At 37.2% G+C, this 27,762-nt stretch overlaps 2 protein-coding genes across 18 annotated transcripts; one reads left to right on the plus strand and one right to left on the minus strand.

Moving 5' to 3' along the window:
- Window positions 1–227: 227 nt before the first annotated feature.
- LOC122533188 (histidine decarboxylase) lies at window positions 228–9,731 on the plus strand. 6 transcript variants are annotated; one of them, XM_043662636.1, is made up of 17 exons: window positions 228–415; window positions 2,686–2,718; window positions 3,873–4,159; window positions 4,648–4,905; window positions 5,242–5,385; window positions 5,909–5,975; window positions 6,062–6,224; window positions 6,768–6,838; window positions 6,927–6,946; window positions 7,024–7,122; window positions 7,318–7,538; window positions 7,724–7,851; window positions 8,446–8,454; window positions 8,582–8,752; window positions 8,828–8,904; window positions 8,992–9,097; window positions 9,195–9,731. In XM_043662636.1, exons 2-17 carry the CDS (start codon window positions 2,691–2,693, stop codon window positions 9,539–9,541), a joined length of 2,196 nt encoding a protein of 731 aa, XP_043518571.1. In that variant the 5' UTR covers window positions 228–415; window positions 2,686–2,690; the 3' UTR covers window positions 9,542–9,731. The 6 variants fall into 6 exon arrangements, with proteins under 6 accessions (XP_043518571.1, XP_043518569.1, XP_043518568.1 ...); XM_043662634.1 differs by lacking the exon at window positions 228–415 and adding an exon at window positions 2,150–2,373; XM_043662633.1 differs by lacking the exon at window positions 228–415 and adding an exon at window positions 2,151–2,369.
- Window positions 9,732–10,265: 534 nt separating this feature from the next.
- Window positions 10,266–24,714, minus strand: LOC122533189 (protein quiver). 12 transcript variants are annotated; one of them, XM_043662642.1, is made up of 7 exons: window positions 24,367–24,684; window positions 22,044–22,338; window positions 20,070–20,115; window positions 19,866–19,954; window positions 17,469–17,516; window positions 16,951–17,097; window positions 10,266–16,503 (listed from the first exon to the last, which is right to left on the minus strand). In XM_043662642.1, the coding sequence occupies exons 4-7, from the start codon at window positions 19,888–19,890 to the stop codon at window positions 16,247–16,249; spliced, it is 477 nt and encodes a 158-aa protein (XP_043518577.1). In that variant the 5' UTR covers window positions 19,891–19,954; window positions 20,070–20,115; window positions 22,044–22,338; window positions 24,367–24,684; the 3' UTR covers window positions 10,266–16,246. The 12 variants fall into 12 exon arrangements, with proteins under 12 accessions (XP_043518577.1, XP_043518578.1, XP_043518579.1 ...); XM_043662643.1 differs by lacking the exons at window positions 20,070–20,115; window positions 24,367–24,684 and adding an exon at window positions 24,697–24,714 and having other exon boundaries at window positions 19,866–20,016; XM_043662644.1 differs by lacking the exon at window positions 20,070–20,115.
- Between the last annotated feature and the right edge of the window lie 3,048 nt (window positions 24,715–27,762).

Genomic DNA, 27,762 nt, shown 5'->3' on the forward strand with positions numbered 1-27,762 from the left:
AAAAAACGCAAGAGAGGAGAGAAATCACAATGGAAAAAAAAACCGGGAAGCGTTCAAGAAAATTAATCGAGATTGTGCGTGGAAACGTAAGATCGTCTATCGGTGGTCCCTTAAGATCGCAAAAGCTTGGTCACAGAAATTGTATCTTGGTCTTGCGCTTACGCTTGCGCTAAAGCAGCTAGTACTTAGCGCGTCTCTGTATAAAAGCGGCCACTTGTTGAACGACTTGCATTCCACCGATTCTCCTCAACCGTGGATATATCTGTTTTACGAAGCCCGAAAATTCGTATCTCGCGTCGTCTGCGAAGTGATCGCTATCCAACAAAGTTCAAAAAGTTTATCTTTTCGCATTTCCTTCGATCGCGCCTGAACCTTGCTGCACCTGCTGATCGTCGGACTCGAGATTTCCGGAAAGGTAGGATTCTTGTGTGACAATGTTAAAATTTCTATATTTCTATGTGTTCATCGGGTTGAGCAATAGTTTATTAACATTTAGAAATAATTTTGAAACACCACTGCGATTGTGAGAGAAAATTCGAAGAAAATTCAAAATCGTTCCGATCCATCCTTCCAATTTTCGGAATTTCAAAAGAAATCTGATAAATAGTTGAGTAAATAACTTGTACAGGCAATAAGAAGTGCATGTGTACGACAATGCAACGTAACATTTCAATGTAATAGAAATCGAAGTTTTTTTTTTTGTTTGGAAGGCAAGAGTCATCCGAAAGAATTCGAAATCTGAAGAGTGAATAATTTATATTTAGACATACGAATTTCTATCGTCGACTTTATCGTTGAAAAAATCAGGAATAACAGATATAACAAACATAATCAAAAGCGGTGGGATAATTGAGCTGCCTTCTGAATTGATGCTAGCGAATTTACCTAGTTTCTAGTAATTAGGGAAGCGTATCGTTAATGAACTGGTTTTCATCGGACAATTTAGTTATCAGTAGGATCAAGACGCGTGTTCATCAGATCGACTGCTAATTCTCGATGAAATCGCGAATCGGTATCAAACACCGGTGGCTCGTGTCATGCATAAGCAGTCGGCATCGCTGATAAATCCTTCGAATCGCGCACGAATACTGAAAGCTACGGGAAATTACAAAAGTCGGAAACGGAAACGGTGGAAGGACGAGCTTTTAATATCGTCGAGCGTCATTCTGGCTTAAGCTCGAGATCCTCGTGACTGCCGATGTTCGATTTTCCATTTTACGTCCCGTATGGGCCCAGATCTTTTATTTTCTTGTTTGTAATCGCTAGGTGATAACGTCTTCATCGTTCCCTCCCTCTAGATCCTCATGAAATTGTGAACGCTATTGTCGACCGTCTGAATAAAGAACATCGCAAAGACGCACGCTACCGGTCGATTATTGAGCTTATCGAGCAGAGAAATTCAATGATAGTTCTCATTTGGAATAATCTGATTTTTTTGACTTGTTCTATCACATTCGAGCGAATACTAAAGTAAGATGAATATCATCACTTCTTTCACAGATTGGTCTCTGATGTTGAACGTATCATTCAGTTTATGAAGCGCGTAAACTTGGCTAACTTGACCAGTCAGCTAAACCACCCGTCTGAACTTTTCGGTCTATCGTCTTCGAAGACACAAACAGCACCGGATTTCCGTGAGACTCGCGAGCGAAATCCTCTGTTCTTCAAAACAAGATTAAGTAATATCCGTCCACTTGACTTAAATTCATTCGAGATACCTTTATTCCACTCGTACGACACGGTTTTTACGAACTAACGTTAGAGCTACCAACGACCAACGTATAAAACCTCTGTGAAAGTTCTGTACTCGCGTGAAAAAAGTATGCAATACAAGAAGAGAAAGAAAGTCAATTAAAATTGTCAGAGTATCAAATCACGTCATTGTCTATACCTGAGAATAAATAGGCGGTAAATCAATGAGAGAAGGTAATAAAGAACGATAATCGAAAGTTGAAAGAAAAACGATCGTACGATGGAGGAAGATGCGAAGAAAAGGTCACTCATCGAATCCAGGAAAGCGTACGATCTAGTTCTAGGCCACAATGAGCCTTGTGACACTAGCCTAATAAGCTCTGGGCCCATGTGACAAGCGATCGATGATGAATCCGTACAAATCATCCGCGAGTACCTATCGTAGCGTTAAAGTTCGACGCTAGGTCAACACGCATAGGGCAGCTAAGCGTATCTACACAGCACGCTCGTCCAAATCCGCTGCTGCATCGTCGTGCAAGCTTCCGCGAAACACGTCGCGAGTTTCCCCGATTCCTTCCTCAAACACTTTGCGGCGACAAATTTATTATAAACGTTAACACATGCGCCTGATTCGGTGCCATCGAAATTTTGAGATTTGGTTATTGTGAAGATCAGCGGTGAGTGAGTGCTCTAAAGGTGTAATTTCAATTTTAATAGTGGTCACGGTATGACAGTTTCTTCAATCTAAAAAAAAAAAAAAACATTTTCCAATTTCCTTTTGGTTACGACCATCTCATTTGTCGGATTTAACACCTGTTTGATGTTAAGAGATATTAATTGAAGAACACAGCTCTTAAAAAAAAAATTATTTCCAATTATCTCTTTTGAAACTAAAAATATCCAAGTTGTTAGAAAAATTTGATTATCTAGATAGCGTGAGCTGTTACCTTTGAAGCGACGAATATTACAGTGTGTTGACTGATTTGATTGCAGATAATATGAATCTAGAGGAGTATAGAAAACATGGTGAGTAGGAAACATATTTCATTTCCACTGTGACGCATGTAAAATAATAAATGTTCAAATGTTCACCGATTAGTTGAGTTCACGTTGGCATGATCGGTGAAACGAGAGACTAGCAAGAAACTATCAAATACGTTTCTAGGCATTAAAACGATAGCAATAAAGAGGGATCACCGTAGGGGAGAGTACGTCTATGGGATCTTTATGGATTCGATACTGTTTCCAATACACTGGGTTCCGTCTTTACAATCTAAATCTCTGAATCCTAGGCAAAGCATCCGAATGAGATTTCCCTTTTTCTTTAAATCCAATTTCGTATGAAAAATCGATCTTTCTCCTCCTCTAGTCATCTCCCCTTGTTGCTCGATCGTTTCAAACGTCAATAAAGCTGACTTTTATAGAAATCTATATCGCAATTCGACTCTGAATTTGGAACAGATTTAAGATTGTATTTTTCCTCGGATAAAATACGATCTCGACGAATCGTCCATCGTTTAAGAAGTAAGCTAAGGCTTGTACGTCGAAGCCCGATTGACCCGTGACTTTTAGAAACCGTTAAACAACACGAATCGAATCACATTGTGAAGCATGATGTACATGAGAGAAACGAATTGGGAAAGACAAAGATGTTATCCGGGACAACGATTTCGCCTGCACGAGTATTTTCCCAATACACTCAAGATCGATTCACCTAAATAGAGAAAACTAAAGATAATCGGTTTAACGTTTTTCCATTGGGGCTTAATAATTGATCTTCCAAGAAGGTAGTCATCCTCGAAATCTCGTCCTTTTAATTGCACCGAAATGTAACGAAATTTCAAAGTCTATCGTACAAATGGAGTTTCGACGTTCAACATAGCAAGATGAGAGAGAGAGAGAAAGGAAGGAAATTTAAAAATGTAAATAAATTTGCAAACATTCCAATTTTCGTCGAAAGTCACATCGTCAAATAACTTCCTCTCTCGTCTATTTACTGAGAAAGTAATCTTTTCTATTTGATTAAAGTGTCTTTCAAAGCAACATCTTTGGGGAAAAAGAAAACAAAACTAAAGGAATGAGAAATGTAATTTTTGCATCGCGCGAAAGAGAAAAGAAAAGTTGTATTCGAAAGACATATAATCTTGTTGGTCGACTTGATCGCGATTTCAAACTGTCAGGAAAAGAAATGGTGGATTACATTGCCGATTATCTGGCGAACATACGATCCCGACGCGTTTACCCGGCGGTTTCCCCGGGTTACCTGAGAAACGTTCTGCCCGTCTCTGCGCCACTGGATGGCGAACCTTGGGAGGACATATTCGCGGACATCGAAAGGTGCATCATGCCAGGAGTGACGCATTGGCAAAGTCCACACATGCACGCCTATTTCCCAGCCCTGAATTCACCTGCTAGCCTGCTGGCCGATATGCTGGCCGACGCGATCAATTGTCTTGGATTTACTTGGGTAAGAACAATAATGTGAATATCACACGCGCGCCGAGCGAAATGGTTTAGTTTATTATGCTTTCTCCCGTTCGGCTTCAAACTTCGTCATGTCACACACGCGACACGTATTTAACGATATTATATTAGATACACTTTTCAATGGCGTGAGAGTTAAGCGTTGGAAGAAGAAAATTGAAATAGACTGCAGATCGTTCACGATGAATGTAAATCGTGTACTTCGTTTTGCAAGTTTTAGTAGCTACCTGATAAGGTAAGTTCAGAAGTTGCGCTATTCAAATTCGACGTTTTGTCTGCTACTACTACCGCTCGATATGAGTTCCTATTGTCGATTCTTGATAAGAGAAGTCTTTAATCACGAGAAACACTGAGAGAGTCATTTACATCTCTACGTTCTATTAATTACGATACAATTATCGGGAGGTGCGTTTCTCTTTCATTTTTCTAACGGGCCCTAAATCTTTATCGCCCTTTGTGTATTTCCTCAAGGCCTCGAGTCCTGCGTGCACGGAACTAGAGACGATCGTAATGAACTGGCTTGGGAAAATGATTGGTTTGCCAGAGGAGTTCCTGCATCGTCCAGGAGGATCTGGAGGTGGTGGCGTGATACAGACAACCGCGTCAGAAGCCACCCTCGTTTGCTTACTCGCAGCAAGAACCCGAGCCATTAGAGACGTGCAACAAAATGAGCCGGATCGTTTACCCGCCGAGATTAATTCGCGTCTTGTCGCGTATTGCTCCGACCAGGTACCCATTTCCGCTTTAAATCTTCTCCTTACACGAACTGATTTTCCTAAGAGTGTTCTCCGTGTTCTTCTCTCTGTTAAGTTTCTTACTCTCTTGCGAATTCACTCTTGCAACTCAAAAGTAATTCCATCCGTTCATCTCATAATTATCACGCATTTATCTACGTCCTGCTTTAACGTCGTTCTACTTTTATTGCATATTGTTCTCCGTTTTTTCGTCTTTTAAATTTTTTTTTTAAACCCCGACGTGGAGGAAATTTTTTTTTTTTTAAAAAAAAAAAAAAAAAAAAAAAAAAAAAAAAAGAGAAAAAATCTCTGCCACGTAAATGTCTTGTAGGCTCATTCTAGCGTAGAGAAAGCTGGATTGATAGGACTAGTTCGAATGAAGTACATCGAATCTGACGACGAATTGAGTATGAGAGGAGAGACTTTGCTCGAGGCGATAACAAACGACAGGGCCGAGGGTTTACTCCCCTTTTTCGTGAGTATCAACTGTTCATATTTCACAATTTATATTTCGAAGATAATTCAAACGGGTATCATATCTCAAGAACCTACGTGACCAATATTACGTAACACCGTATTGAACCAAGGCGGAAACTCGCAGGAGACTGCTCGTACTTTTTCTTCCCAATTAACGTTATCAAAGTAAATAGTGATACTACGGTAGAAAATAATCGACCCGTCAATTAAGCTTGGCATTTGTTAGTAGCTAAAGTAGAGAACATGGTGGACATGACGTAACAAGGCGGATTGTACCTTTCCTAGTTGGTCCCCGAGGACATCGACTAGCGTTGTCTTTCATTTTTCAAGACAATAAATCCAACGCACCGGGGAAGTAAGTTTCATTACGACCGTCGCGACGCAGCTGTTCAAACGGAAAAATTTTTACAAGAAACTAGAACTCGCGACAAGCTTGATCGAACATCATTTCTATGTTGCTTGAATTTGGATCGACTCGGATATCAAATTTCTTTAACGTTTGCTCTCGTTCGTTTGTCAAGGTTTGCGCTACTTTGGGTACAACGGGCGCCTGTGCTTTTGACAATCTTAAAGAAGTTGGTCAAGTGTGTAAGTAACATGTGTGTAACAGCACGATAGAAAACAGTTTAGTTCGATTTAATTCGGTCGTCGACACGTTTCGAATGAATTGACAGGTGAACAGAATGGACTGTGGTTGCACGTGGACGCGGCCTACGCAGGCAGTGCATTCGTATGCCCTGAATTCCGTGGATGGCTCCAAGGAATAGAATACGCCGATTCAATCGCGTTTAATCCTAGCAAATGGCTGATGGTGCATTTTGACTGCACCGCTATGTGGTGAGTGTCACGTACGAATACACAAGAATATCTGGATTATAATATTTCATTTCGACGACGATAATCGACTGGCAATATTCACGAGGAAAAGGAGAAACAAGCAGCAAGGCAGGAAATTTGTACATCTGGAAATCATTGCAGATCCGATAATTCATAAGCGCGAAGGATTATCGCCTTTCGTCCTCCTCTTTCTCATGACTTATAGGTTGAACTGCGGATGCAGAATGGCTTTTTTCATTCTTCCTGCAATTTCCGCCGACTCGTTCGACCGACCCGACATAATTCGCAATCTTTAGGATTGATGTTTGAAAGTCCATTAAAGTCGATAGCGCGAGGAACTTATTGTTTTATAATCGTCAGTGCTTTCTAAAATCCGGACGTCGATGAATATATTTCAAAATTAAAAGAATCCTTTTTTCCCACTTCGACTATTACTTTTATCTAAATTCGCTTGTATCCCATTGAATTTCTGCCAGACAGCGATCGATCGAAGACACTGATCGTGAAAATTAACCGGAAACAACTTCTGGTGATTCTTTTCAGGGTGAAAAGTAGTCAAGCATTGCACAGAACGTTCAACGTGGACCCACTGTATTTGAAGCACGAAAACTCAGGTAACGATGCATCGCGTTTAATACAACCTACTGAATTCGGTCGAGCGAAACGTTCGATTACATAAAACATTTTATTATTTATTTGCAGGCTTGGCTATCGATTACATGGTAATTAACCAATGAGATTTGCCGACGAAATTATTTCACGACGTTTTATATGCATTAATCTTCGTTTATAATTCTAGCACTGGCAAATCCCGTTGTCAAAGAGATTCAGAGCGTTGAAGTTGTGGTTCGTCATTAGAAATTACGGAATCACCGGCCTTCAGAAGCATATTCGCGAGGTTTCTATTACATCATACGTTCCACGTGTACAAGGCTTGCGACAACTTTTTCCTAGCACATCTTCTTTTCCTTCGAGCTCTTGAACGATTGTGATTTTTCGTTGAAAAATTTAGTACTCTGACTGTCACGATGTTTAACAATATATTAGCCAACAGACTTATCTCTTTCTGATTTCACTCTAATTCGAATTTCAGGGTGTCAGACTGGCACAAAAGTTCGAAGCGCTGGTTTTGGCGGATGCGCGCTTCGAGATCCCAGCGACGAGGCACTTGGGACTCGTAGTATTCCGTCTCCGAGGAGAGAACAGTTTAACAGAACGTTTATTGAAGAAGATGAACTCGAGGGGACGTGTCCATTGCGTACCGGCTGCTTTACATGGGAAATACGTGATTCGATTTACCGTCACCTCAACCAAGTAAGCCTTCGCATCGAAGAATGTTAAAATTTTATCAATGCCGCGGTCGATACTTATCCAACGATTCTTGGAACATTCAGCAATACTAATAAAATTATTCAAACGACGATAAAAAGTTAGAAAACTTAAGGAACAATTCTAAAGAAAAAGAAAAAAAAATGGATGAACTTCGATTATAATTTTAGCACTACCAACGAAGACATCTTGAGAGACTGGGCTGAGATACGGAATACAGCGAACGAAATTCTGGGAGATACCACGACTTCTCCTGTACGAGCCAAAGTCCCACTTGCAGGTAACGCAGAAACGAACGGTAAACTGACAACGAGTAACTCAATACGACCAATTTCGTGTAATTTTTGAAGTATCGAGGTAAACATTGTGCTTGCAAATTTTATACGTTGCTCAAGCACATGTCGATCGTAAGCTTGTCCTTTATTAAAGACTTGATTTTGTTTCAGATTTTCTAGATAGACGGAGTTTCACGTTTTCTTTCTTTCTTTTCTTTCTCATTTCTATTCGTGGAAACGCAAATCCCTTGAGTTTTGTACGAGGATAGAATTTTCGTTCAGTAGACAAAAGAAAGCTGTTATTAGAATTAAATTTTTACTAGTTACTGAGAGAGTTGTGGATATAATTATGGATATTAAATTCTAATAACATATCATTATTATAAAAAAAAATGTATCATAACTTTTTCTTTTTATTGCTTACGTAGCGAATACGTAGAGTTGTCAGAGTTTCATTTTTATTATATATACGCCAACAGTTACTTTCCTCAATGTTACAAACACTAAGTAATTTATACAAATAGTAATAAGCAATTTTATTTCTAATCACTTGATTTTGCTTCAATTCTCTCCCTTTTTTTTTATACAAATGCATGTCTATGATTTTTGGAATACAGAAAGCTCAGGTAAGACGAGTTTCCAATTACGTGTGATTTCATACTTTGCATTTTAATTTTGTTCCTTAAAAAGTATTCAATTTAATATTGAAATCTTTCGTACAATCGAATTGTATAATATACTTTCAATTTTCAGACACCCGAGAGAAGAACGAAAACTTCGGTTCAAGTTTGTTACTGGCCAATTCCCCGATGTCACCGAAAATCGTAAACGGCAGCTTCGCTGCGATTTACGATACTGCAGATATATTCGAAGAGTGTACGAAAGCTTTCGGTCAATTGCGACTCGAAGCTAGAGACAGTCCAGGTAAATGACAAGTAAAAAACAATAAATAAAAAGTACCGTGATGTAAGTAAATGCAAGATGTACTTGGATTTTAAGCTATGCGACGTCGAATTCGAGGAATACTGATGTCGGGAAAACAGTTCTCTTTAGATTCCCGCATGGATCTCGTACAGGTAAGCTGTGCTGTACAGTTGTACCAAAATTACCATTCTTATCGATTTGCATGCCTTATTATTTGCGTCGTTACACATTTTACACAGGGATACGCTTGCTGCCGTCCAGCTATAGAAATGGCGTCGGAATTGCCACTACAAGAGGATGAAGATCTTGGAACTAACGAAATCTCTGCTAACCAGTCCAAAAATGGTAACTATAGGGTTAAAATCCTTGACAATTTAAGACTCAAGTTTTTCTATGACCAACATGCAAAATAATTCATTTTGTTTTCCTTTTACGTAATCAGATAATTCTGGTGAATGCGCAACCGCCCAAGAGGAAGCGGAGAATTCCGAAAAGACTAATCAACCGTTGAGAAGACAAACCAGCAAGTCTCGGTCGAATTATGCCATGAATGGCTCAGTGAAAGTCGGTTCTCAAGACTGCTCGGAAACTTTAACGTCCATGATGTCGACAGAAGGTAACAACATGCCACGGAGCGAAACGATAGCTGCGATCGGTCATCGTCCATGTACCGGCGATCTATCGTCGATACAGAGCCAAAACGAGAGTCCCAATAAAGAGACCGAAGGCAGCCTCGAGGACGCGCAGATCGTCTGCAGAAAATGCGGCCATTGTATGAAGAAGGAATAAAATTAGTCAAAATAAATCGTAACTGTTAATCGCGTAACAGTTCCCGACTGTGTGTACTCCTTCGATGTCTTCGATGGATTCTATGTTGTTCAGATCTAATTGTAAGCGTGGCGCTTTCGCAGGCCACGCCACAAATTGTTGGAGAGAAAGTAATCAACTGCGATATTAAATTGATGAATTTACCGTCTGACAATCGTTTTCTATTTAACTCACTGTCCTATCCTATATTACGTGCTATTCTTTTATGTACATATGTACATATCAAGAAAAAAATTGAAGAAATGATAGAATTCTTATCTGAATAAAGAAAAAGAAAAAACAAACAAGAACGTATTTTGGATTAGGGGAAAGATTGTTAGATTAGTGGATATATTCTGTAGTGCATTCAACTGGATTGGACGAGGATTCTTTGAACATTGAAACGCCAAGTTCTTGGTTCGAAAGAAAAACTATGATATACGTAGGATGTCTGGAAATGTTACAAAGAAGAACGAATCCAATGATATATAAATTTTATTGCGAACTGATACAACGATGACAATAGATCTGATCAGTCTAGGCCACGACTATATTGTGTACTTTCAATCTCTGGAAAAACATGTCAGACACAACTCAGCCTACAGTGAACGATGAGTTTTTTTAAACAATCCCACACTTTATAAATTTTTCGTTAGCATTGACACGGGTGACGAAAATATCGTTTCGATGTAATATATTAACACCGCTCCTTTTTTTTCTTTTTTCTTTTTTTTTTTTTAAATGATATGAAGAGAAGGGGGAAACATATACGTACACATAAATGTATATTTGCATTGAGGTAAGTCAACAAAGTATCGCTCGTCTGCACCTGATACTCGATCCTTATATCTCGCACTAACAATTAAACCGCGAGGGTACAACGTACTCGTAAAATCTGTCTCGATACACCATCTTTAATCGTTTTAACAATGATTAAATTACAATATGCCCATACAACTATTTATCACCGCTTCGCTTGTCTTTTAATTCCGAATACGTTTTGTCCAATAATTTATAACATGTACATATGTATACTGTTCCTTGTTAACATCTTTAACTACAACTGGAACAATCTTTTATATCTCGCACCACTTTTCTTTTTCCTTTAAATAACTCTTTCAGCGTTTCAGAAGATCGCATGGATAAATAACATTATTTCTCCGGATTTGTGTGAAAGATTCATGAAAATATTTATGTTACACGTCTCTCTATGATCTTTCTTCACGCGTCGGATTACATCGAGATTTAATACCCCATTTAATCTCACATTGGTCAGGATATATACTTCAATCGAAAAAAATCAGCGACCATAAATCCAATTCTTTCACGTCATTTTCAAATTTTTGTTTAATTTTTTCCCTTTCCTTCTATCATGAGCACTATGTGTTTCGTGATATCCGTTTACTCCTGCTATTTGTACCAAACGCTATTTGTATGTGTTTCTTAACACTACGTGCTCTCAAAGTACTAACATAACCGCGTTTTTCGATAGTCGTATGTTTCGAATACTATAGCTAAGAACTGGCTTAAGGCTACTTCACAATCTGGTACGCGTTATCGCATTAGTTTGGTAAAAAATTAACAAACGCTAGGGCAAATAATTCTTCGTCAAATGGATCTCGTTTTCGAAGAAAAACGCTGAGCTTTCCGGCTAAGCTCGATATTTGTATCGTTAGATATTCTACATTGTCACATTGATCGTAAAGACAGCACGCGACCACTTAAAGTCGATTCTCGATAATTTCCTACCATCGTCAAGAAATAATCACTCCGCGCGCAACGGAAGTATCTGCACCAAGAAAAGTAACGATCTCGTTCTATCTGAGATTTCTGACTCTCATCTTCGATAAAAAGCTATAAAACACGTCCTGTTAGTCGCAGATGCTAATAAATGCTAATTGAGAGTTTCTTTTGCCGAGTTGAAACTGCCACATTGAATATACTGAAACGTTGGAACGCTAAAACGTTAGATTCTCCGACAAGAAAGCGTAATGGACAATGTGGTTAATTATCCAACTATGTAAGACACTGCTCGTTAACGTCTCTTAATACTATTAATCAATTAATCTCAATCGTAGCTTTATACATCAAAGGAACAAATGGTTCAATCAGCTAAGTAAAGCAACAAAGCACCTGACACTCTATTTCACTTTCTTACGAGTTAGATGTTTGTCTCTTCGTCTGGAACACGTAGTACGAATTAACAATACCTTGAGACCATGGCAAATCAAATCATACGTGGCGTTAAAAGACAACGATCGATCAACTTTAAAGAAAATCATGTCTTCGTGGAGCGAAATAGGGAACAACAAAATCACGTGCTTAAAGTACAATTGAAAACGCTACTTTGCTATCGAAACATCACTTCATGCTGCTCATCGTATATACTGAATCGTTTGAAAAATCAACGTAACCGACACCAACGAAGAATCAAGAGGTCAGAATAAATGAACATTTCGGGGGGCAACGATCATTCAAATCGATACACATCGACACGTAGAGACAGAGGGGGATTCTTGACACTTGCATCGTAAAATATAATATTCATCATACTTCATTCAATTTATGCCCAATGTTCATCAACATCGATGACAAAAGTATTCGAGCATATCGATACATAGGTTGACATTTCGGCGCAATCGTAAACATCGATCGATTTAACAGAGAAAAAGTGTACATCGATAATAATCTCCTCGATTCTTATGCAAGCACGTGGACATGAGCGTTCGTGTGAACAGGCGAGCAAAAAAGTATCGATTCTATTGCTCTTTCTTTCATTTTTCTTTTTTCTGTTTTCTTTTTTTTTTTTTTTTTTTTGCTAAATTGAAACAGCCTCGATCGAGACGAAAGAGAATCTCTGAAATTCTGAAACATTGTCAAAATTTGTGTTAAAAGTCGTTTAAATGGAGAAACGAGACGAGTGGAGGATTTCGTTGATTTAACTAAAATGTAACGCGTCGGATCCATTTCGTGTTCGACCGAGCTGTTCAAGATTCGCCTCAGCGCATCCGCCGTTACTTCGCATGGTTATCTGTATCGTTAGCATTACGTGTGGATTCTTTCCAGCTGCGAGGCCAAACTTAAAAATGAAGATTCACTTCGTGTTACATGCTGATGTCATTGCAGCACCCATCTTCTGTCCGCTGCATTCGCAATTTTACATGTAAAATTGTTGAGCAATTATGCGTAAGGATCAATCATCTGAAAATTCTCTTCGTTACCCTTTTTGGATATATCTTTTGACAATCTTGCTGACAAAGTGAAATGACTCTTCAATTCTTGGAAGGTCAAAAATTAATCGGCCAACGTTAGTCGGATCGGTCGTGCAATGACATACCGAGATGAGAAGGGGCAGAGACGAATAGAAGAGACACGCGAGAAGGAAAAGACAATTCGAGATAGAGAAGGTAGCCTCGCAGCCGCGCGTGCGACAATGAACAAATGACGCGACACGAGCCGCATGGCTTGCCAGAGAAACACCGGTTAGCTCGCTTTCACTCGCAAGCACCGAAGCTTGTTTGGCAAGAGGCTCCACACCGGAAGCCTCTCTGTGAGGACATGCGCGTTCAACTTGGCCGTGCCAGCCATATCCTGAAAGAAGATTCGCAAACTGCGTGGTCGTAAGCTGCCCGATTTTCACGAGTATCCTCGAGCGAGTTCAACGTCGCTTTCGCCGATCGAGTCCCTCGTTGCGTGCCGCGCGTAATCGATCGATCGATCGATCGATCGATCGCATCATCACACACACTCACAGTTCCGGAAGCCTGAAAAGCGCTCGGGAGCGTCGCTAATACACGCGTTTAATGGCGTGGCACGATCGAAGCTGAAGGCCCACGTTGTGCTTTTTGTTAATTCGATCTGCCTCGCGTTGTATTCGTCGGGGTGGAAGGTTTCGTGTTCAGGTTGCTATTACAGAGCCGCGCCTCGTTCTGGAAACAGACTCTGGCAGACAAAGAATTGAAAGATCTTCTTACTTGAATTATTGAATTGCATGATTTCGACAGCGTTACGTTTTATATGTTGAAGTTGGACGATAATTCGAAATATTTTTCGAGAAGAAATACACCCATATTTCTGTTACGTTCGTTTACGAAAGTCTGTTTCCTGTGTCGAAGCGACGACTGCGGGATTCTTAGTCTTACACAAAATTTACTAATAACAGATTCATGCAAGTGTCATGCAAGGTGTTTGCTGCACCGGCGACGCGAAAGTCGCGAGACAGAGGAAAGAGGATGAGATCGTAACGTGGACGATAACACGCAATTTCAATATCGAGCTGAAAAGTTTTCATCCAGAAAGCGCGTCCGTAATGTTTCCTCTGTCGTAACTTTCCAACACACTGTTGCTACACGTGCTACAATTCATGCACTCGGATTCGCTCCTTTCTACGTGTGGAATACACTCCTGCTAGATACGTGATTGCAAAACTCACTAATGCTACACCGTGGTACATCGCGCGCGCGCGTGCCTTTTAACTATCGAACTCAATACCAAATTTCAAGTGATTTCTTGCTTTCGATTCCATCTGTTTTACAATAAAGTCTACTCAAACGTTATTAAATCTTCTGGTAATAAAAACTTCTGTTATTGGATAAACGATGGACAATACCATCGAGGAGAATTGAACATTGAAAATTGAAAAAAAAAAAAGCACACGCACGCGAATCAAACAACTCGAGGAACGTAGAACTCGAAAATGTTGGCTGTCGATGCTGGCCGGTTGTCACTGGTTGCTTTCTCATGACGTTGCCGACGGGTGGACATGCCGAAACCATGCGGCTTGACCGTAGTTCTACTTTAAGCTCCGTGTACCACGAACCATTCTCGTTTCGCTGTCTTTTGTGGTGCATGAGGCGCGAAACACCGATGTCTCGGAAAGAATGGGCAAACGGACAAACGTGTACGAAACGTCAGTGACGAAGAACAGTGAAACGAACAACGTTTACGACAAGAAACAGAGAATAATCGAAAGTGTTGCACGATTCGTTTTTACGTATATAGAGAAATATATAGAGAAATAACTCGTTCGATCAAATAAAGATCAAGAAAAGTGCGCGCATAGATATCGAATGTCGTGTGTTTTTTGATAAATTACGATCGAGTAAGTGCTCGAAAGGGAATATTAACATACTGACCTAAAGTCGAAATGTTCTAAAATCAAGAGGACGTTCTCGTAATAAATTGTTATTTACAAAGTTACTTTCCAACGTTCGAATAATTTTTTGCACGATTATTTAGTATTATTAAAAAGCAATAGAACGATTAAGATTCTTAATATCAAACGTGTATCAAATATCTCTGCTACGTATTTGAATGTAGTAATATCGATTCGAGTAGCAATTTACAACGAGTTAATACGAAAATTCTCCAACAGTTCGATCTCTATGCGCCAGAATGAACGTCGCGTTTCTCTCTTTCTCTCTGCGTCTCGATTATTTTTCGTCACTTGGAGATTTTCCTTGGAGAGAAGGTCCGTCACTCCCAGTGCAAGGTGTGCACACAATGGGAAAGCGGTAAACGTGTGAGGTAATACAACTAGAACACACACATGAACTCCTAGATCTTGCAGTGATCGAATAACGTTGCAAACAATATATATATATATATGTATATATATATATATCTACGTTATGAATTTTTAGGAGCCACGTTCGCTTAGAAACACGACAAACTAGCGAAGACTTTGAGAAGGACAAAACATTCAAAAATACCACGATGTAATGACAAACATTGTTTTTGTCAAGAGCTTATGAGAAACTTGATGCTTGTGACTTTGCAACGATCAATGGCCATGAAAGAAAGGAAGAACAGAAAATAGTAATCGTAAGATGCAGCGATACTGCAAGGGAAAAAAAGACAACGAAAAACAACAGGTTAACAGTCACAAACAAAGAAGATGAATTTAGTCGAGTATGGAACAGGATACATGCAGCAGAACTTCGTCAAAAAGGCATGTCCATCGTGCTGAACAACTAAAAACACCATCGCTACACCGCGATTCAAAGAACGTTCTAAAATTCTAAATTTTTACTCTCTTCAAGCGCAATTTTCTGGCAGTTCGAATTCAATTTATCATTCTCCTTTTGAAACTTCTATCGCGAATAAACTTAATAAGAACTACTGTAATAATTCGTTTGGTTATATTAATTCGAGAAGAGTCGACTATTTTTAAAACACCTGCTACCTTCGAACAGGATAAATTTCAATTCGAAGCGAATTAAAATTCTTTTTTTCCACTTATTAAAAATTCATTGCAGATTCATTGCACTCTGGTGTTGGTAACATTTTGGAGGAAGGGCGCGAATGGTAAAATCGTGAGAGTGACAGAAAATCAGATGACTTATCTACACAGAACACGGTCGAGACTTCTCGCTACTGTTAATGCCGAAGAAAGAATCGGGACGAGCGATGACTGAGAGACTGTAAAAACTCTTCGAATCGCTTCGATTGGCAAATTGAATCGACCGATCCTCTTCGTGCTTTTCAAATAGCACGTAATTGCCTTGCCACTCTGGTTCGGCACGAGCGTAAAAAGAAACACAACGTGTTTCGTGCTACCCAATCGTTTGCGTGCACGTGATTGTTGAGAACCGCTCGTCCCGACGAGAATTCTAGTCGCCGACTAAAACTAAAATTCTACCAAGGATATGATCGGAATCAGTGACAGGTGAATCGAGTAAATCAGTGTTATACGATGTGATCATTGCAACGTTCTACAAAGCAAGCTGGGGCCCCTAAAATGACCGAGCGAAGTACAAGGATGATCGACAGGATCAGTAGGAGTGCGGGATTCGAACACGAGGTTGGGGAGACACGATTGCACATATCCTCCTCACAGAAGCACATGTGACCAGTGCCGGTACTTTCCATCATGCACACGTGGTCCACCATGAATAAGTTTATTTGTAGCTGCGAAGTGCAGGTCCGCCTCACGCTCTCATACGCTGCGAACAAACGAAAATGTATTAATAATTGTTAGATAACTCGAGATGAAGTTTGTTCCATAAAGTGTAACACGATGTAGCGAATTTAAGGAATTTGGAATAAAAATTCTATAAAAGGGAATTTGAAACAATTCGAAATGATATTTTTAAATCTAAAAGGAGTTTCGCAGAAGTGCACAATTACGAAACAGATCACTGAAAACCTTCGTATCGTTCAAACCTACGCTTGGTTGAAAATGTCAGAGTTCGTAGGTGTATATTTGCATTGTTAATGTTGCAGATACATAAAATTTTACCAAGAACGAATTTCGAACGATTATTTTCTAAAAATCTTGAATACCTGCTTCTTACTTTTTAAGAGATTGGAAATCAAAGTAAAAAATAATATAACGGACACAAAGAAATTAATGTGTTGCGGAATAAAGGACAAAAAAAGGAAGTACTTACGTGACTTTGCGTTGCGAACCATTTTCACGCAACAACCATTGCAAGTCATGAGAGGCGGTTGATCCCTCGGGAGTGCGGTGTAATTAAAAGGATCTTTGCATCTGAGATCCGTCCACGAGTCGCATTCGTAGCAATAAATAGAACGAGCTGTAAAATGAAGCCACTGTCATTGATCAACTTTCCAACATCCGTAACAAATGTAGATGAAGATAAAAGATTAAAGCGTTTTAAGTATCGTTACATCCAACGAAATCAATTTTCTTGAAATCTACGTTTTCAATCGTAGAGAAAACATTTCTTTGTAATTGCAAATCAGATGTACCAAACAGAAATAAGGACAGCATCAAATTAATATGTCAATCTTACGCAACTAAATTGCTAAGGAAAAAAAGAAAGAAAAAAGGTAAAGAAAAGCGAAGAAAACAAATTGATTCTTCAGACAAGAAGCCCTGCAGAACAACGTTGACGGACAACGATGACAAGAAGAACACTGAAGTGAAGCTGGTTTGATCACTCACTCTGGCACTCCGCGCGACAGACGGTGGCAACCGCGAGTACAATTGCCGCTGAAACGAAACATTGGCCATTGCTTTAGATGATGAAAACGATGTTTTTAACTGCGGGTGTCTACGAAATGATAATCATGAACAAAAAGTAAAAGAGTGCACAACACTGCTAGGTCTACCCACTATTGTTCCTACTGCTACTACCTTTGCTCTATTTACAACGATTATCCATCGGTTATGGTTGCATTCTAATTTCACTCAAGACTACAAACATGTTAGAATACCTTGATATCTAAATATTTTATTATTCACGCGATTAACGACATTAAAACAGTTCAATTTCTACTTCAAAGTCAACGATAATTTCTCAATAAAATTCTGATTTCAATTTACCTAATTTCAACATGATTAAAATATCTAGATATCTCGATAGTCGAAATTTCGATCGAAGTAGTACAAGGATACTAATACAATTCTGAGTAAAGTACAAAATATGTGGAATACTTCCAAATACTAGTCTTTGAGTAAATGTTATTCCCTGTCAAATAGATCTCGACGAGGCTGTGAAATGTATGATCGTTAATTTGGAAATACATGATCGCTAAACTTGATCGTATACTCGTGGAAGTAGAATAGGTCAATAGTTTGCGACTTACGTGTCACTTTCTTGGTTCTTCGTGTTATAACGTAACAATGATACAAATGCATCCGATTTCAGGTAGACAGAATACGTTTTTTAAATGATGAAATTCATGTACAAAATGCTTAAAATTCGTATACATGATTTTATGCGAAGTTCCAATTTTATGAAAAATGTTGAAATATACAAATCGTAAATGCACTTCTCCTTCTAGTTCCATACCTTCCATTATACAGGGTAGCATGTGTGGCAATTTAGTCGTAGCATGTGTGGAAAGTATGTGATTAATGACAATAACCATTCATCAAATCGAAACTTCTACCTTTTTCTTTTTTCTTTTTTTTTTTTTTTTTTTTTTTTTTTTTTTACCAGTCGTAGAAACTATCTGGTACGTACCTCGTGCACAGGGGCAGCGATCGTACGCGTGAATACTAGTTTAATTAATACTAAAATATCTCGTATAGTAATAAAATCTACGAAAACATGAAACGAGGTAACATAGTCATTGTACATCGTCGACGATAAATGTAGTCTTCGGTATTTTGTTCAAACAACAATTTTCGATCAACAATTGATAAATATTCTAAAATTTTTAAATATCTTAAATCCACGAAATAGTAACATGTAGATTCTTTTTGATAAAAGTTTCTATAAGATTTTTGCTCAGAGAATGTTTTGAAATTCGACGAAACAGAAAACGCTCATAGAAATCGATGAATGCCACATGGAATGTATGGAAGAATTTGAGACACTTTTATCGACGATGACGACGGAGCATGTATGTCCACTCTTAACTACGCTAATCGCAAGCTCGACTTTCGTCGCTACGTTTTCTTCCGTCTTTCGTCACCTGCACACTCACCCCGAGCAGTGCGCTTGATCACCTCCAAAACAATCGATAAAGCACGTTCCATTCTAACTATTCAGGCACAGTTATTGTTTCAAGGGAAGGAAAGTTCTAGCAGACTCTCGAACGGTGTAAAGCGATTAAACGACACTGTATAAGAGTATGACGCGAATTTTCTCTTGTTCTATCCTCTATATTCTCTTGCGATACGAGTTGCAACAACTCATCAAGTTATAAATGAAGAAATATGTACATTCTACATCAAAATATTGAGTACGCTGTATAATTATATTTTTTATATTTGCATTTAATATTTGCGATATGAATTGTCTACGTCGTCGGTGTAATTTTCTAAATAATAATTAATTTACTGAAGTTAAATGTTGTTTGTACGATTAGACATTACAGAGACAAAGCCTACTGCAATTATTGCTTTGCACAGTATTAGTTTAAAAAAATGGACAAACTTACTAGCAATCGTGATCAGTGCAGTTAATGTTACGATACAACGAATTACGAAATGCTATTATTAAAATGTCCATGTTTGTTTCAAGTGTTAGGTGTACATCCAATATAGGTAGAACAGAAAATATGCTCCTTGGAAAACCAAAGAGGGGCAATAAATTTATAGGAGATAATAACTATAACAGGGAATTAAACCATTACATTAAATGTAGACTTGAAAGACACATTTAACAATCACTAGTTATATGAAAAAGAAAAGTATAACAAATCGTAGTGCATCTTTCCTCAAGTTTCCAGTGTTTCTGTGTATTAAATATATATATTTACGTGCCTGAGTTTTCTTTTGCAAGAACATCACAAATAAATTCGTATACACGAACAATTTCGGATTTCTTTCGACTGACAAAAGGAATTGTAGAAATAAAAAGGAAGAAACATTTTATTTCGTGAAACTCACCCACTGTCAGGTGATTCGGTGACATGTTTTCCGGCGGTCTTTTCCTTCTTACTTCCGGTTCAGCTTCATACCGTGTCACGAGCTTAACCCTACGGTAGGAATGCACGTCAGTGGCAATTCGCAGAATTGCATTCGCCCGTCAGGCGATCGACTGCAACGAAAAGCACACATTTCAAAGACCCGACAAGTCGAGCTTTTATTTACCATTAACCAGTGGCCGCTAATAATCGAGGTACAAAGCATAATAGAGCTGAAATAGAATTCGCCAGATTTAGAAAACCGATATCTCGAATGGATCTATGGATTCCATGGCGCTGTGAAATTACAGAGAGACATGAAATTAATAATTACGCGGCTCGATTTTCGACTATCTGATGATGTGAAAATGAATCATATCAAAAAGCAACAGAAAATAATGGTCGAAAACATATAGTAAGAGAAGCTGAGCTACTGAGTTGGCGTGCATAAAAATGTTGTTGAATTCGTGAAAATCCAATTTCACAGAAACAATATTTCGTATGCACTAACCTACATGGGGAAAAATCAAGAAAGAATTAATTGAGACAATCTATGAGACAAAACCGCGAGTGTAAAGGATATTTTGTACAATAGAAAGATGTATACTATACAACCGTACTATGTAATCTCGTTATTTTTAATTCCGTAAATGTATGTTAGAATCATTGATTTACTAATTTCGTTAGTAACAGACTTCTAGACTAAACTAACTATACATATATATTTCAAAGGGCTGTGAATCTAAGTACTCTCTAGCATATGTCAGTAATTAGAAGTAAGTGGGTAGTAGTAGTATTCGGGTCAGTATATTCTGGTTTTCATGCAATGTGTTGCGGCAAACAACACTGCGGCATATAACCGAGCCAACAAAATACCGCATATTTTTCGTTCTACAAAACCGTAACCTTGCTTATTCAATATTTTATCAAACATCTTTCGTACGCATGAAACTATGCTATAAATACCGAGAACCTGTTTGAGTAATGTCTTGTGAAATAATTAACTCGACTCATTGATTCAATTATCCATCGAGAAAACGGCGACATGTACGATACAACTTTATTTCTGATAAAAATTATTAGATTTAAGGATTCCGATTAAAGATTAAATTTAGAAACAATCTTCGAAGAGGATAAAACGAAACTGCAAAAGACTTTCTTCATGAAAATAGATATACTTCCTACATCGTCCTTCCCTTTTATATAACATCGATTTAGCAAGATAAGTATGTAAGTGTGAACGTTGTTCGTTTATACAACGGAGAAGTACTTGACGATAGAAACGTCATTAAGCACCTAATGAGATCCATTAAATGAGATTTTCGTTTGCATCCTATGCTAAAGTTTCCAGTCGATCTGTTTGTTTTAAGGCTTATTGGCTAGTCTGAAGCAGTTTTCATTCGTGCGATTCAGTTACATGAATATCGTTCTTATAAATATTTTCTACCAGAACCTACCCGAGTATTTATGTAAAATGCTTTCAATCTTGCACGGAATTAACACACGCGATGCAGTATTTTAAAAAGTCGCGTGTTGATCAAGCAAAAATTATTACGAGTAACAATTTCTTTTAAATTTCTTGCAAACTTCTTTCTTCCATATTGTTATTTTTTTAATGAAGATATTATTACAAAGTGTGCAGTAGAGATCTTCATATCTACTCTAAAATACATAGAGAGAGTTAAGCATTCTTCCAAGTTCTTGCCGTAACAAGCGCGACAGTATCAGAATGAATAAATAATTAAGTTTTGATGAGCTTCATTATCTACCTCGTGAACATCTCGTAGTTTCATGTACCTCTAATAATTCTACGATATAAAAAATTCTATCTTCCTTAATTCAAATGTCCCATCTAACATTTTACACTTCGAAAAAAAAAGAAAAAAAAGAAAAAAAAAAAAAAAAAAAAAAAAAAAAAAAAAAAAAAAAATATTTGGTGTATGTTACGGAAATTGTTACGAAACGATGACTAAATTTCATTTAAAAAAAGACAAGAATGGCACAATGAAAATGACCTATTCAATTAAGGAGATAACAGAAACATACTGTAAAAGTGAAATGACATTCGAAGATAAAGCTTTTTAACAAAAATGAAAATATCAAGATACTTTTCAAAGTATCTTTACACGAAGAAGTTTCACGACTTAGCAATATGATTTACCTTTTTTATATATTGACGAAGATTTTTGGTCCTTTGTGACGTACAAAAAGTATGTTTTCGAAATAGCATGCGAGTACAAGCACTCGCTAAACAAATAGGTGACACAATATCTATGGTTTGGAATTTGTGGATTTGACGCAATGCTACGAGGACAAGCGATCGTCCCAACGTGGATCGTGTCTTCTGTCAGAGTGTCGCGGTTTCATCTTCTTGCCCAGGCACACATCATACATCGAACAACACTACGACCTTCTTCTTATGTCACCATCGAACTCCATCGAACAAACTGACGATCCTGAAATGATTTCAAGCAAAAAGATTCGACGTTTCCAATGGAATCGTCTAGAAACGAATGATTGTCAACACGGTTCAAAAACTATGAAAATCAGAGACTTGTACATATGTCACGATGCGTAACTCGTTCCGTTTTCCAAGAATACATAATGATCGTTAATTATGAGGATAGACGAGATGGGAAGGAAATCTGCAATCTGTTTTAATTGAACGTGACGCGTTGCATAGACGAATTTAATAAACTGCTTTTATATAAAATCGTGTTTATTTTATATTAACCGCAATTCAAGTAGTTACTTATTCGTACAATTTATCTTAATTTATTTCTCAAGAATCATTTGTTGCAGTGTGTACATTTGGTACATTTTAATTTAAGGATGATTTTAAAAACTGTCATAAAAATTATTATGCGATAAAAAAACGAATATGTATGAAACTCTATCAGGAATAATGAACTCTAATCACTTTATATCATACCAAAATTTATTTCCTTCAATAAATGCTCCAATAAATTTGTTCTAGAAGAGATTAAATAAAAAGAAATGCTATGAGAATGAATATAAAAATATGTGACTCACGTTAAAAAATACTACTAAAAGTATTATTTTTCATTTTGCTATTTCGTTTAATAGCTAAAAAGAATCTTTGTGAAAAAGAAATGGTATATAAATCTAAAATATGAGATAAGATAAGCAATCTGTGCTCGTACATCAATAAGCTTTATGCCTAAGTAAGTTTGCACAACTGAACCGTGACATATAATTTCATATAATGCTTCGAATCTTTGTGCGCGAGAAAGCGGTCGACAGACGATATATGACGACTCACTGTCATAGATATAAAATATTTGTAGGAAAACAAATGAAATAGCCACTTGATGTATAAAGTGCATAATGGAAAATGTTCGTGAAAAAACATGCAATGTACACATAATATAGTGCGCAGCAAACGTTTCGTGTAAAGAAAAATGTTAATGCAACGAATCAAACGTTTTTACAAATCCATTTCATCCAATGTTTGCGGGCTTTGACATGTTAGTATTAAAAAGTCAAATGTTACGAGTGAATAGCCCTTTCCTGTACCAATAATAGTTAAAATTTGAGCACCTGTTGCTCTAGATAACCTAGGAAATTTATGAATCTTTTAAACTAGACTCTAAAAACTGATTTTGATGTTTCAAATAATTTGACAGAAATTACTAATGAGAAATTGATAAAAAATCATTCACGAACAGATATTTTTTTCAAAGTACATAAATTGAAAGGATCCTCGCGAAAGATATTTTAATATAAATTTCGTAATTTGTTGAAATGAAAAATAAACAATTAAAAATATAAAAAGAAGAAGATAAACATGACAATATTGCCTGATAGTTCTAACAGAATTTTAAACGTACCAATTAACCATAAACTTGGATTTTTGTAGGTTTCTATCCTCTTTTATAGGTTTCAGTGCAATGTTTGCAGCGTAAAACTATCACATTAATACTGAATTATTATTCCTAACTCAAACTAAAGTGATACTCTTCTTACAAAAACACATGAGAAAATTTCATCACGCTGATGCAATTATTCAAACCGCGTATGAAATATAAAACGCAGCATCATGAATAAAAACGACCTCTTTTAGTAACATCAATTTAAGCAGATGATAAACGAAATAATCAGACAACATTATCACTTATATTTATTTGCTCGACAAAAAAACAACACATTCCATTTTAATAAAAACAACTGAGTCATGAAAAACGCAATTAATGCAACGTATTTTCGAGAAAAAAAAAAAGTAAGAAACATCAACTATTGAATAACAAAGAATGCACGCGATTTCAGTATTTTTGCTTTTATAGAAACAGAACACAGTACGTTTCGAATACTAAAAATTTCAATTGTTCACATAAAAAATTGTTACGCTTCCCAAATGCACAAGAATTAATTCGCTTTGAGAACTATCACGAATAAAACAAGTATGAAAGACGTTTTCCGAATAATTGTAAAACTATTCGTTCTATGTCCTCGTCAATACGTACACAATTGGTAAGATGATCCGGAATATTCAACCGTTCAAAGAAACCGGATATTTGTCGAAGAACAGAAGACGAAGATACGAAGATCACTAATTTCGAACAGGTTCGAGCAAATCACCGTCACTATCCTCGATTAATCGGTGTTCTTCGGTGATTTATGTGATCACTGCATCACCAGCATGGCGCTGGACGATTCCACGTTAGGGAAGGACGATGCGGCGTAAGTAGGTGCAGTGGTTGCGACTACGCTAGCGCTTTTGAGCGTCGGCAAGCGTCGCGACACGGTCCGAGGAGCGCCACCCCGAGTCGCGCAATCGAATAGAAGCAAGGTACGGATCCAGGTCGATCAATATGAAGGGCTGGCAGTCGTTGCCTCGTGCTCACGTTGCGGCAACCAGTCTGAACCGATGAAAAACACAGAGAGAGGGAATACATCACGTTTGCGCCGTGGAATCTAGTTTCGAACTAAACACACGTCTATGCCGACAACTATCACACCGAGTTTTCATATTCATTGAATCTGAATCTGAATTAAATTGAAGGATATAACGTTTTATGTATCTCTATCAACTGCTATTATTCATGGAGTGAAATATTAATAGATATAGACGTGTCACCCAATATAGTTTTGCGTCATATACTCTTACCACTTTAGTGTCATTTCCAACTTTACCGATTCACCGTAGAACAAGAACACAACACTCGTAGCGATTCAAATTGAAACTATATTTTCATATAAAATCTCAATGATAAAATTACGAATATGTAACATTTAGTGCAATATATTTCGTTCAAATGTCTAAATGTTATTATTTCTGTAATTATTGAAAATATAAAAAATATACGTAACAAAAGAATCTCCGAAAACCTATCGTCTACTATTTGGTTAAAATTTATAAAATATACTTCTTTTGCATAAAAAAAGAAGCATTTATGAAAAGGATTTTGACACAAAAATTCAGAACTACTATATATTTCAAATAAGAGAATTTACTGCTATCGAAATCTTCCCAATTAAAAAGAAATAAATTTGCACTTAATTTCTATGTATTTTCCTTGTACATATACTTACATATTTATTTTCCGATACAATACAATTAATCAGAACTGTAAGTCTTAATATTTTTCACCATTCTTTCTTCTTGATCGCGTACAAACGCTGTAGCAATATGAAAATATAAATATATATATACACGAGTGACATTTTCAACAAATAATTCAGTAGGCAACATATTCCTTCAATCTTAGTGAAAGAAATTGGGACATTTTACAAACGTAACGTTACTTTACGAAATGTAATCATTTATCGACGCAACACTAATAAAGAAAATAACTCAAATATCCACGATGAAAACGAATCGCGACACTAACTTGTAAAATGAAATCTACTATTGAAATGAAAGAAAGTACTTCAATTATTATAAATTATTAAAAATTAAACATTACAAAATAATTTATAATTGGAAATACTAAAAACAAACGCGATATCTTATAACTCGCAACACTAAAAAGCAAACACATTAATTACTATAATGCAACTCTACTAAAAATTCAAATAAATATTCTTTTGAAATTGTAATTCAAAACACGCATATCTTACAATTAGTCCGTAATTTTCAAATACAATTCGTAATTAATTTCTTGAAATGCTAATAAAACTACAATTTAACTACTACAATGCTGGACCGACCACGATTTGCCTAATATTGTATAAACATTGGCCAAAAACAAAATAATACTACTACCACTACTACATACTACAAATATTAAAAAGCGAACATAGTGACAAAGTAGTAACAAGAATGATTTCCTATGCTTTGTATGGACTTCCCATTCAAAAGATAAGAAATCATTAATAGTTGCCCTCTTGAATGACAATTTGTCGGGCCTCTTCGGCTTCAAGCCTCTTCTTTCTTCGGGCGCAATGCCCGCTGAAACTTACATCTAGCTCGAGTCTTTCTAATCGCAAACAAAAAATAACCTATAAAGGTGAAATAATAATATAAATCGCGAAAGCTGAACTCAATACACATGGACGACCATCTGTCATAGTCATGATCGTTGTCCGTCGCATGTGCATGCTCGAGCATACCTACATGAACGTTCGTTTCGGGACCTATTCGCGACCTATCCACGACCGCGACCGCGGTAATAAATTCGAAAAATCGAAGAGTAAAATCAGAAACAAGCGACATGTTCACTTGTACCAATTTCACTGTCGATTTTTCAAATTAAATTTCCTGAAACAGGTTGGACACGCGAAAAGGGGAAGCGCGACCAGAGACTGTGCCAACCTGCCCGGCCCTACCTACTTAGAATTAAACACAGGCATACCAGAAAGTAAGCTACCAATCCTAACCAGTCGCCCTATATTTAAAAAATGGCAAAACAGACACACCAACACACTCACTCTACGGCTCTCACGCATACCACTCGGACGCAGAGACCTACACTAGAGAGGACGTCCCGGGACGCCTCCGACACCCGAGCTTAACACACAACTTTCACACTCTAATTTACGTACCATTTTCCTGAAATCGACTGACAATGGCTAGCGACCATTGCGTAAAACGTGATTAAAACACGTTTATATTTACAGCTATACGCGAGATATTAATAACTAAAAAAAGATGCATATAATTACTATAGAAATTAAATGTACAAGTTGACTTGGAATCATAATTATAATTGATAATGTAGTTACAATAATAATAATATAATTATAGTTTATAGCGTAGTATTTATCATGTAGTATGATAATATATTCATAATTCTTTAAATTAGTGCAAAATATTTCAAATTATAATGAATGGAACAATAGAAACGACGCAATTCCACATCCTAACCACTCACACACATATGCGGAAAATACGTCGTGCACAATACGCAAACACATTGTCAGTCGCTGAGAAATTATTAAATTTATGAACTATGGTCATCATGCCCACTGTCTATCTCCCACTCAAGTAGCACCTGGGCACGTGAGTGAGTTCCTGACAGTGAACACGGAAAGGATTAAACCTGAAAATCCTGATCTAAAAAAAATGATTAGTTTATGTAATTTGTATCTAACGGATTAATATTCCTTGACACATTTTTCATTTTAATTCAATTATCAATGTTTGCATTTTATAATTTATTTCAATATTTTAATCAATTACTGAAATGCTACACTTAAGTACAGAAAGTATATGTTCATTGAAAAAGATTCAATACAAGATACAAGTACGTAATGTAAATTAAAGAATAATGATCTCGAAATGAAATATTAATATAAATATCCTCAGGCGATCTTGTCATCAAAGTACATCTTTAAAAACACGAAAGTAGTATTTAATACCATTGCTTTGATTCTGAGATCTACCTGTCGCGAAATGTCTTCTTGCACATAATTAATAC

This window comes from Frieseomelitta varia, unplaced genomic scaffold (genome assembly GCF_011392965.1).
Source record: "Frieseomelitta varia isolate USP_RPSP 00005682 unplaced genomic scaffold, Fvar_1.2 scaffold_502, whole genome shotgun sequence".
Taxonomy (NCBI): domain Eukaryota; kingdom Metazoa; phylum Arthropoda; class Insecta; order Hymenoptera; family Apidae; genus Frieseomelitta; species Frieseomelitta varia.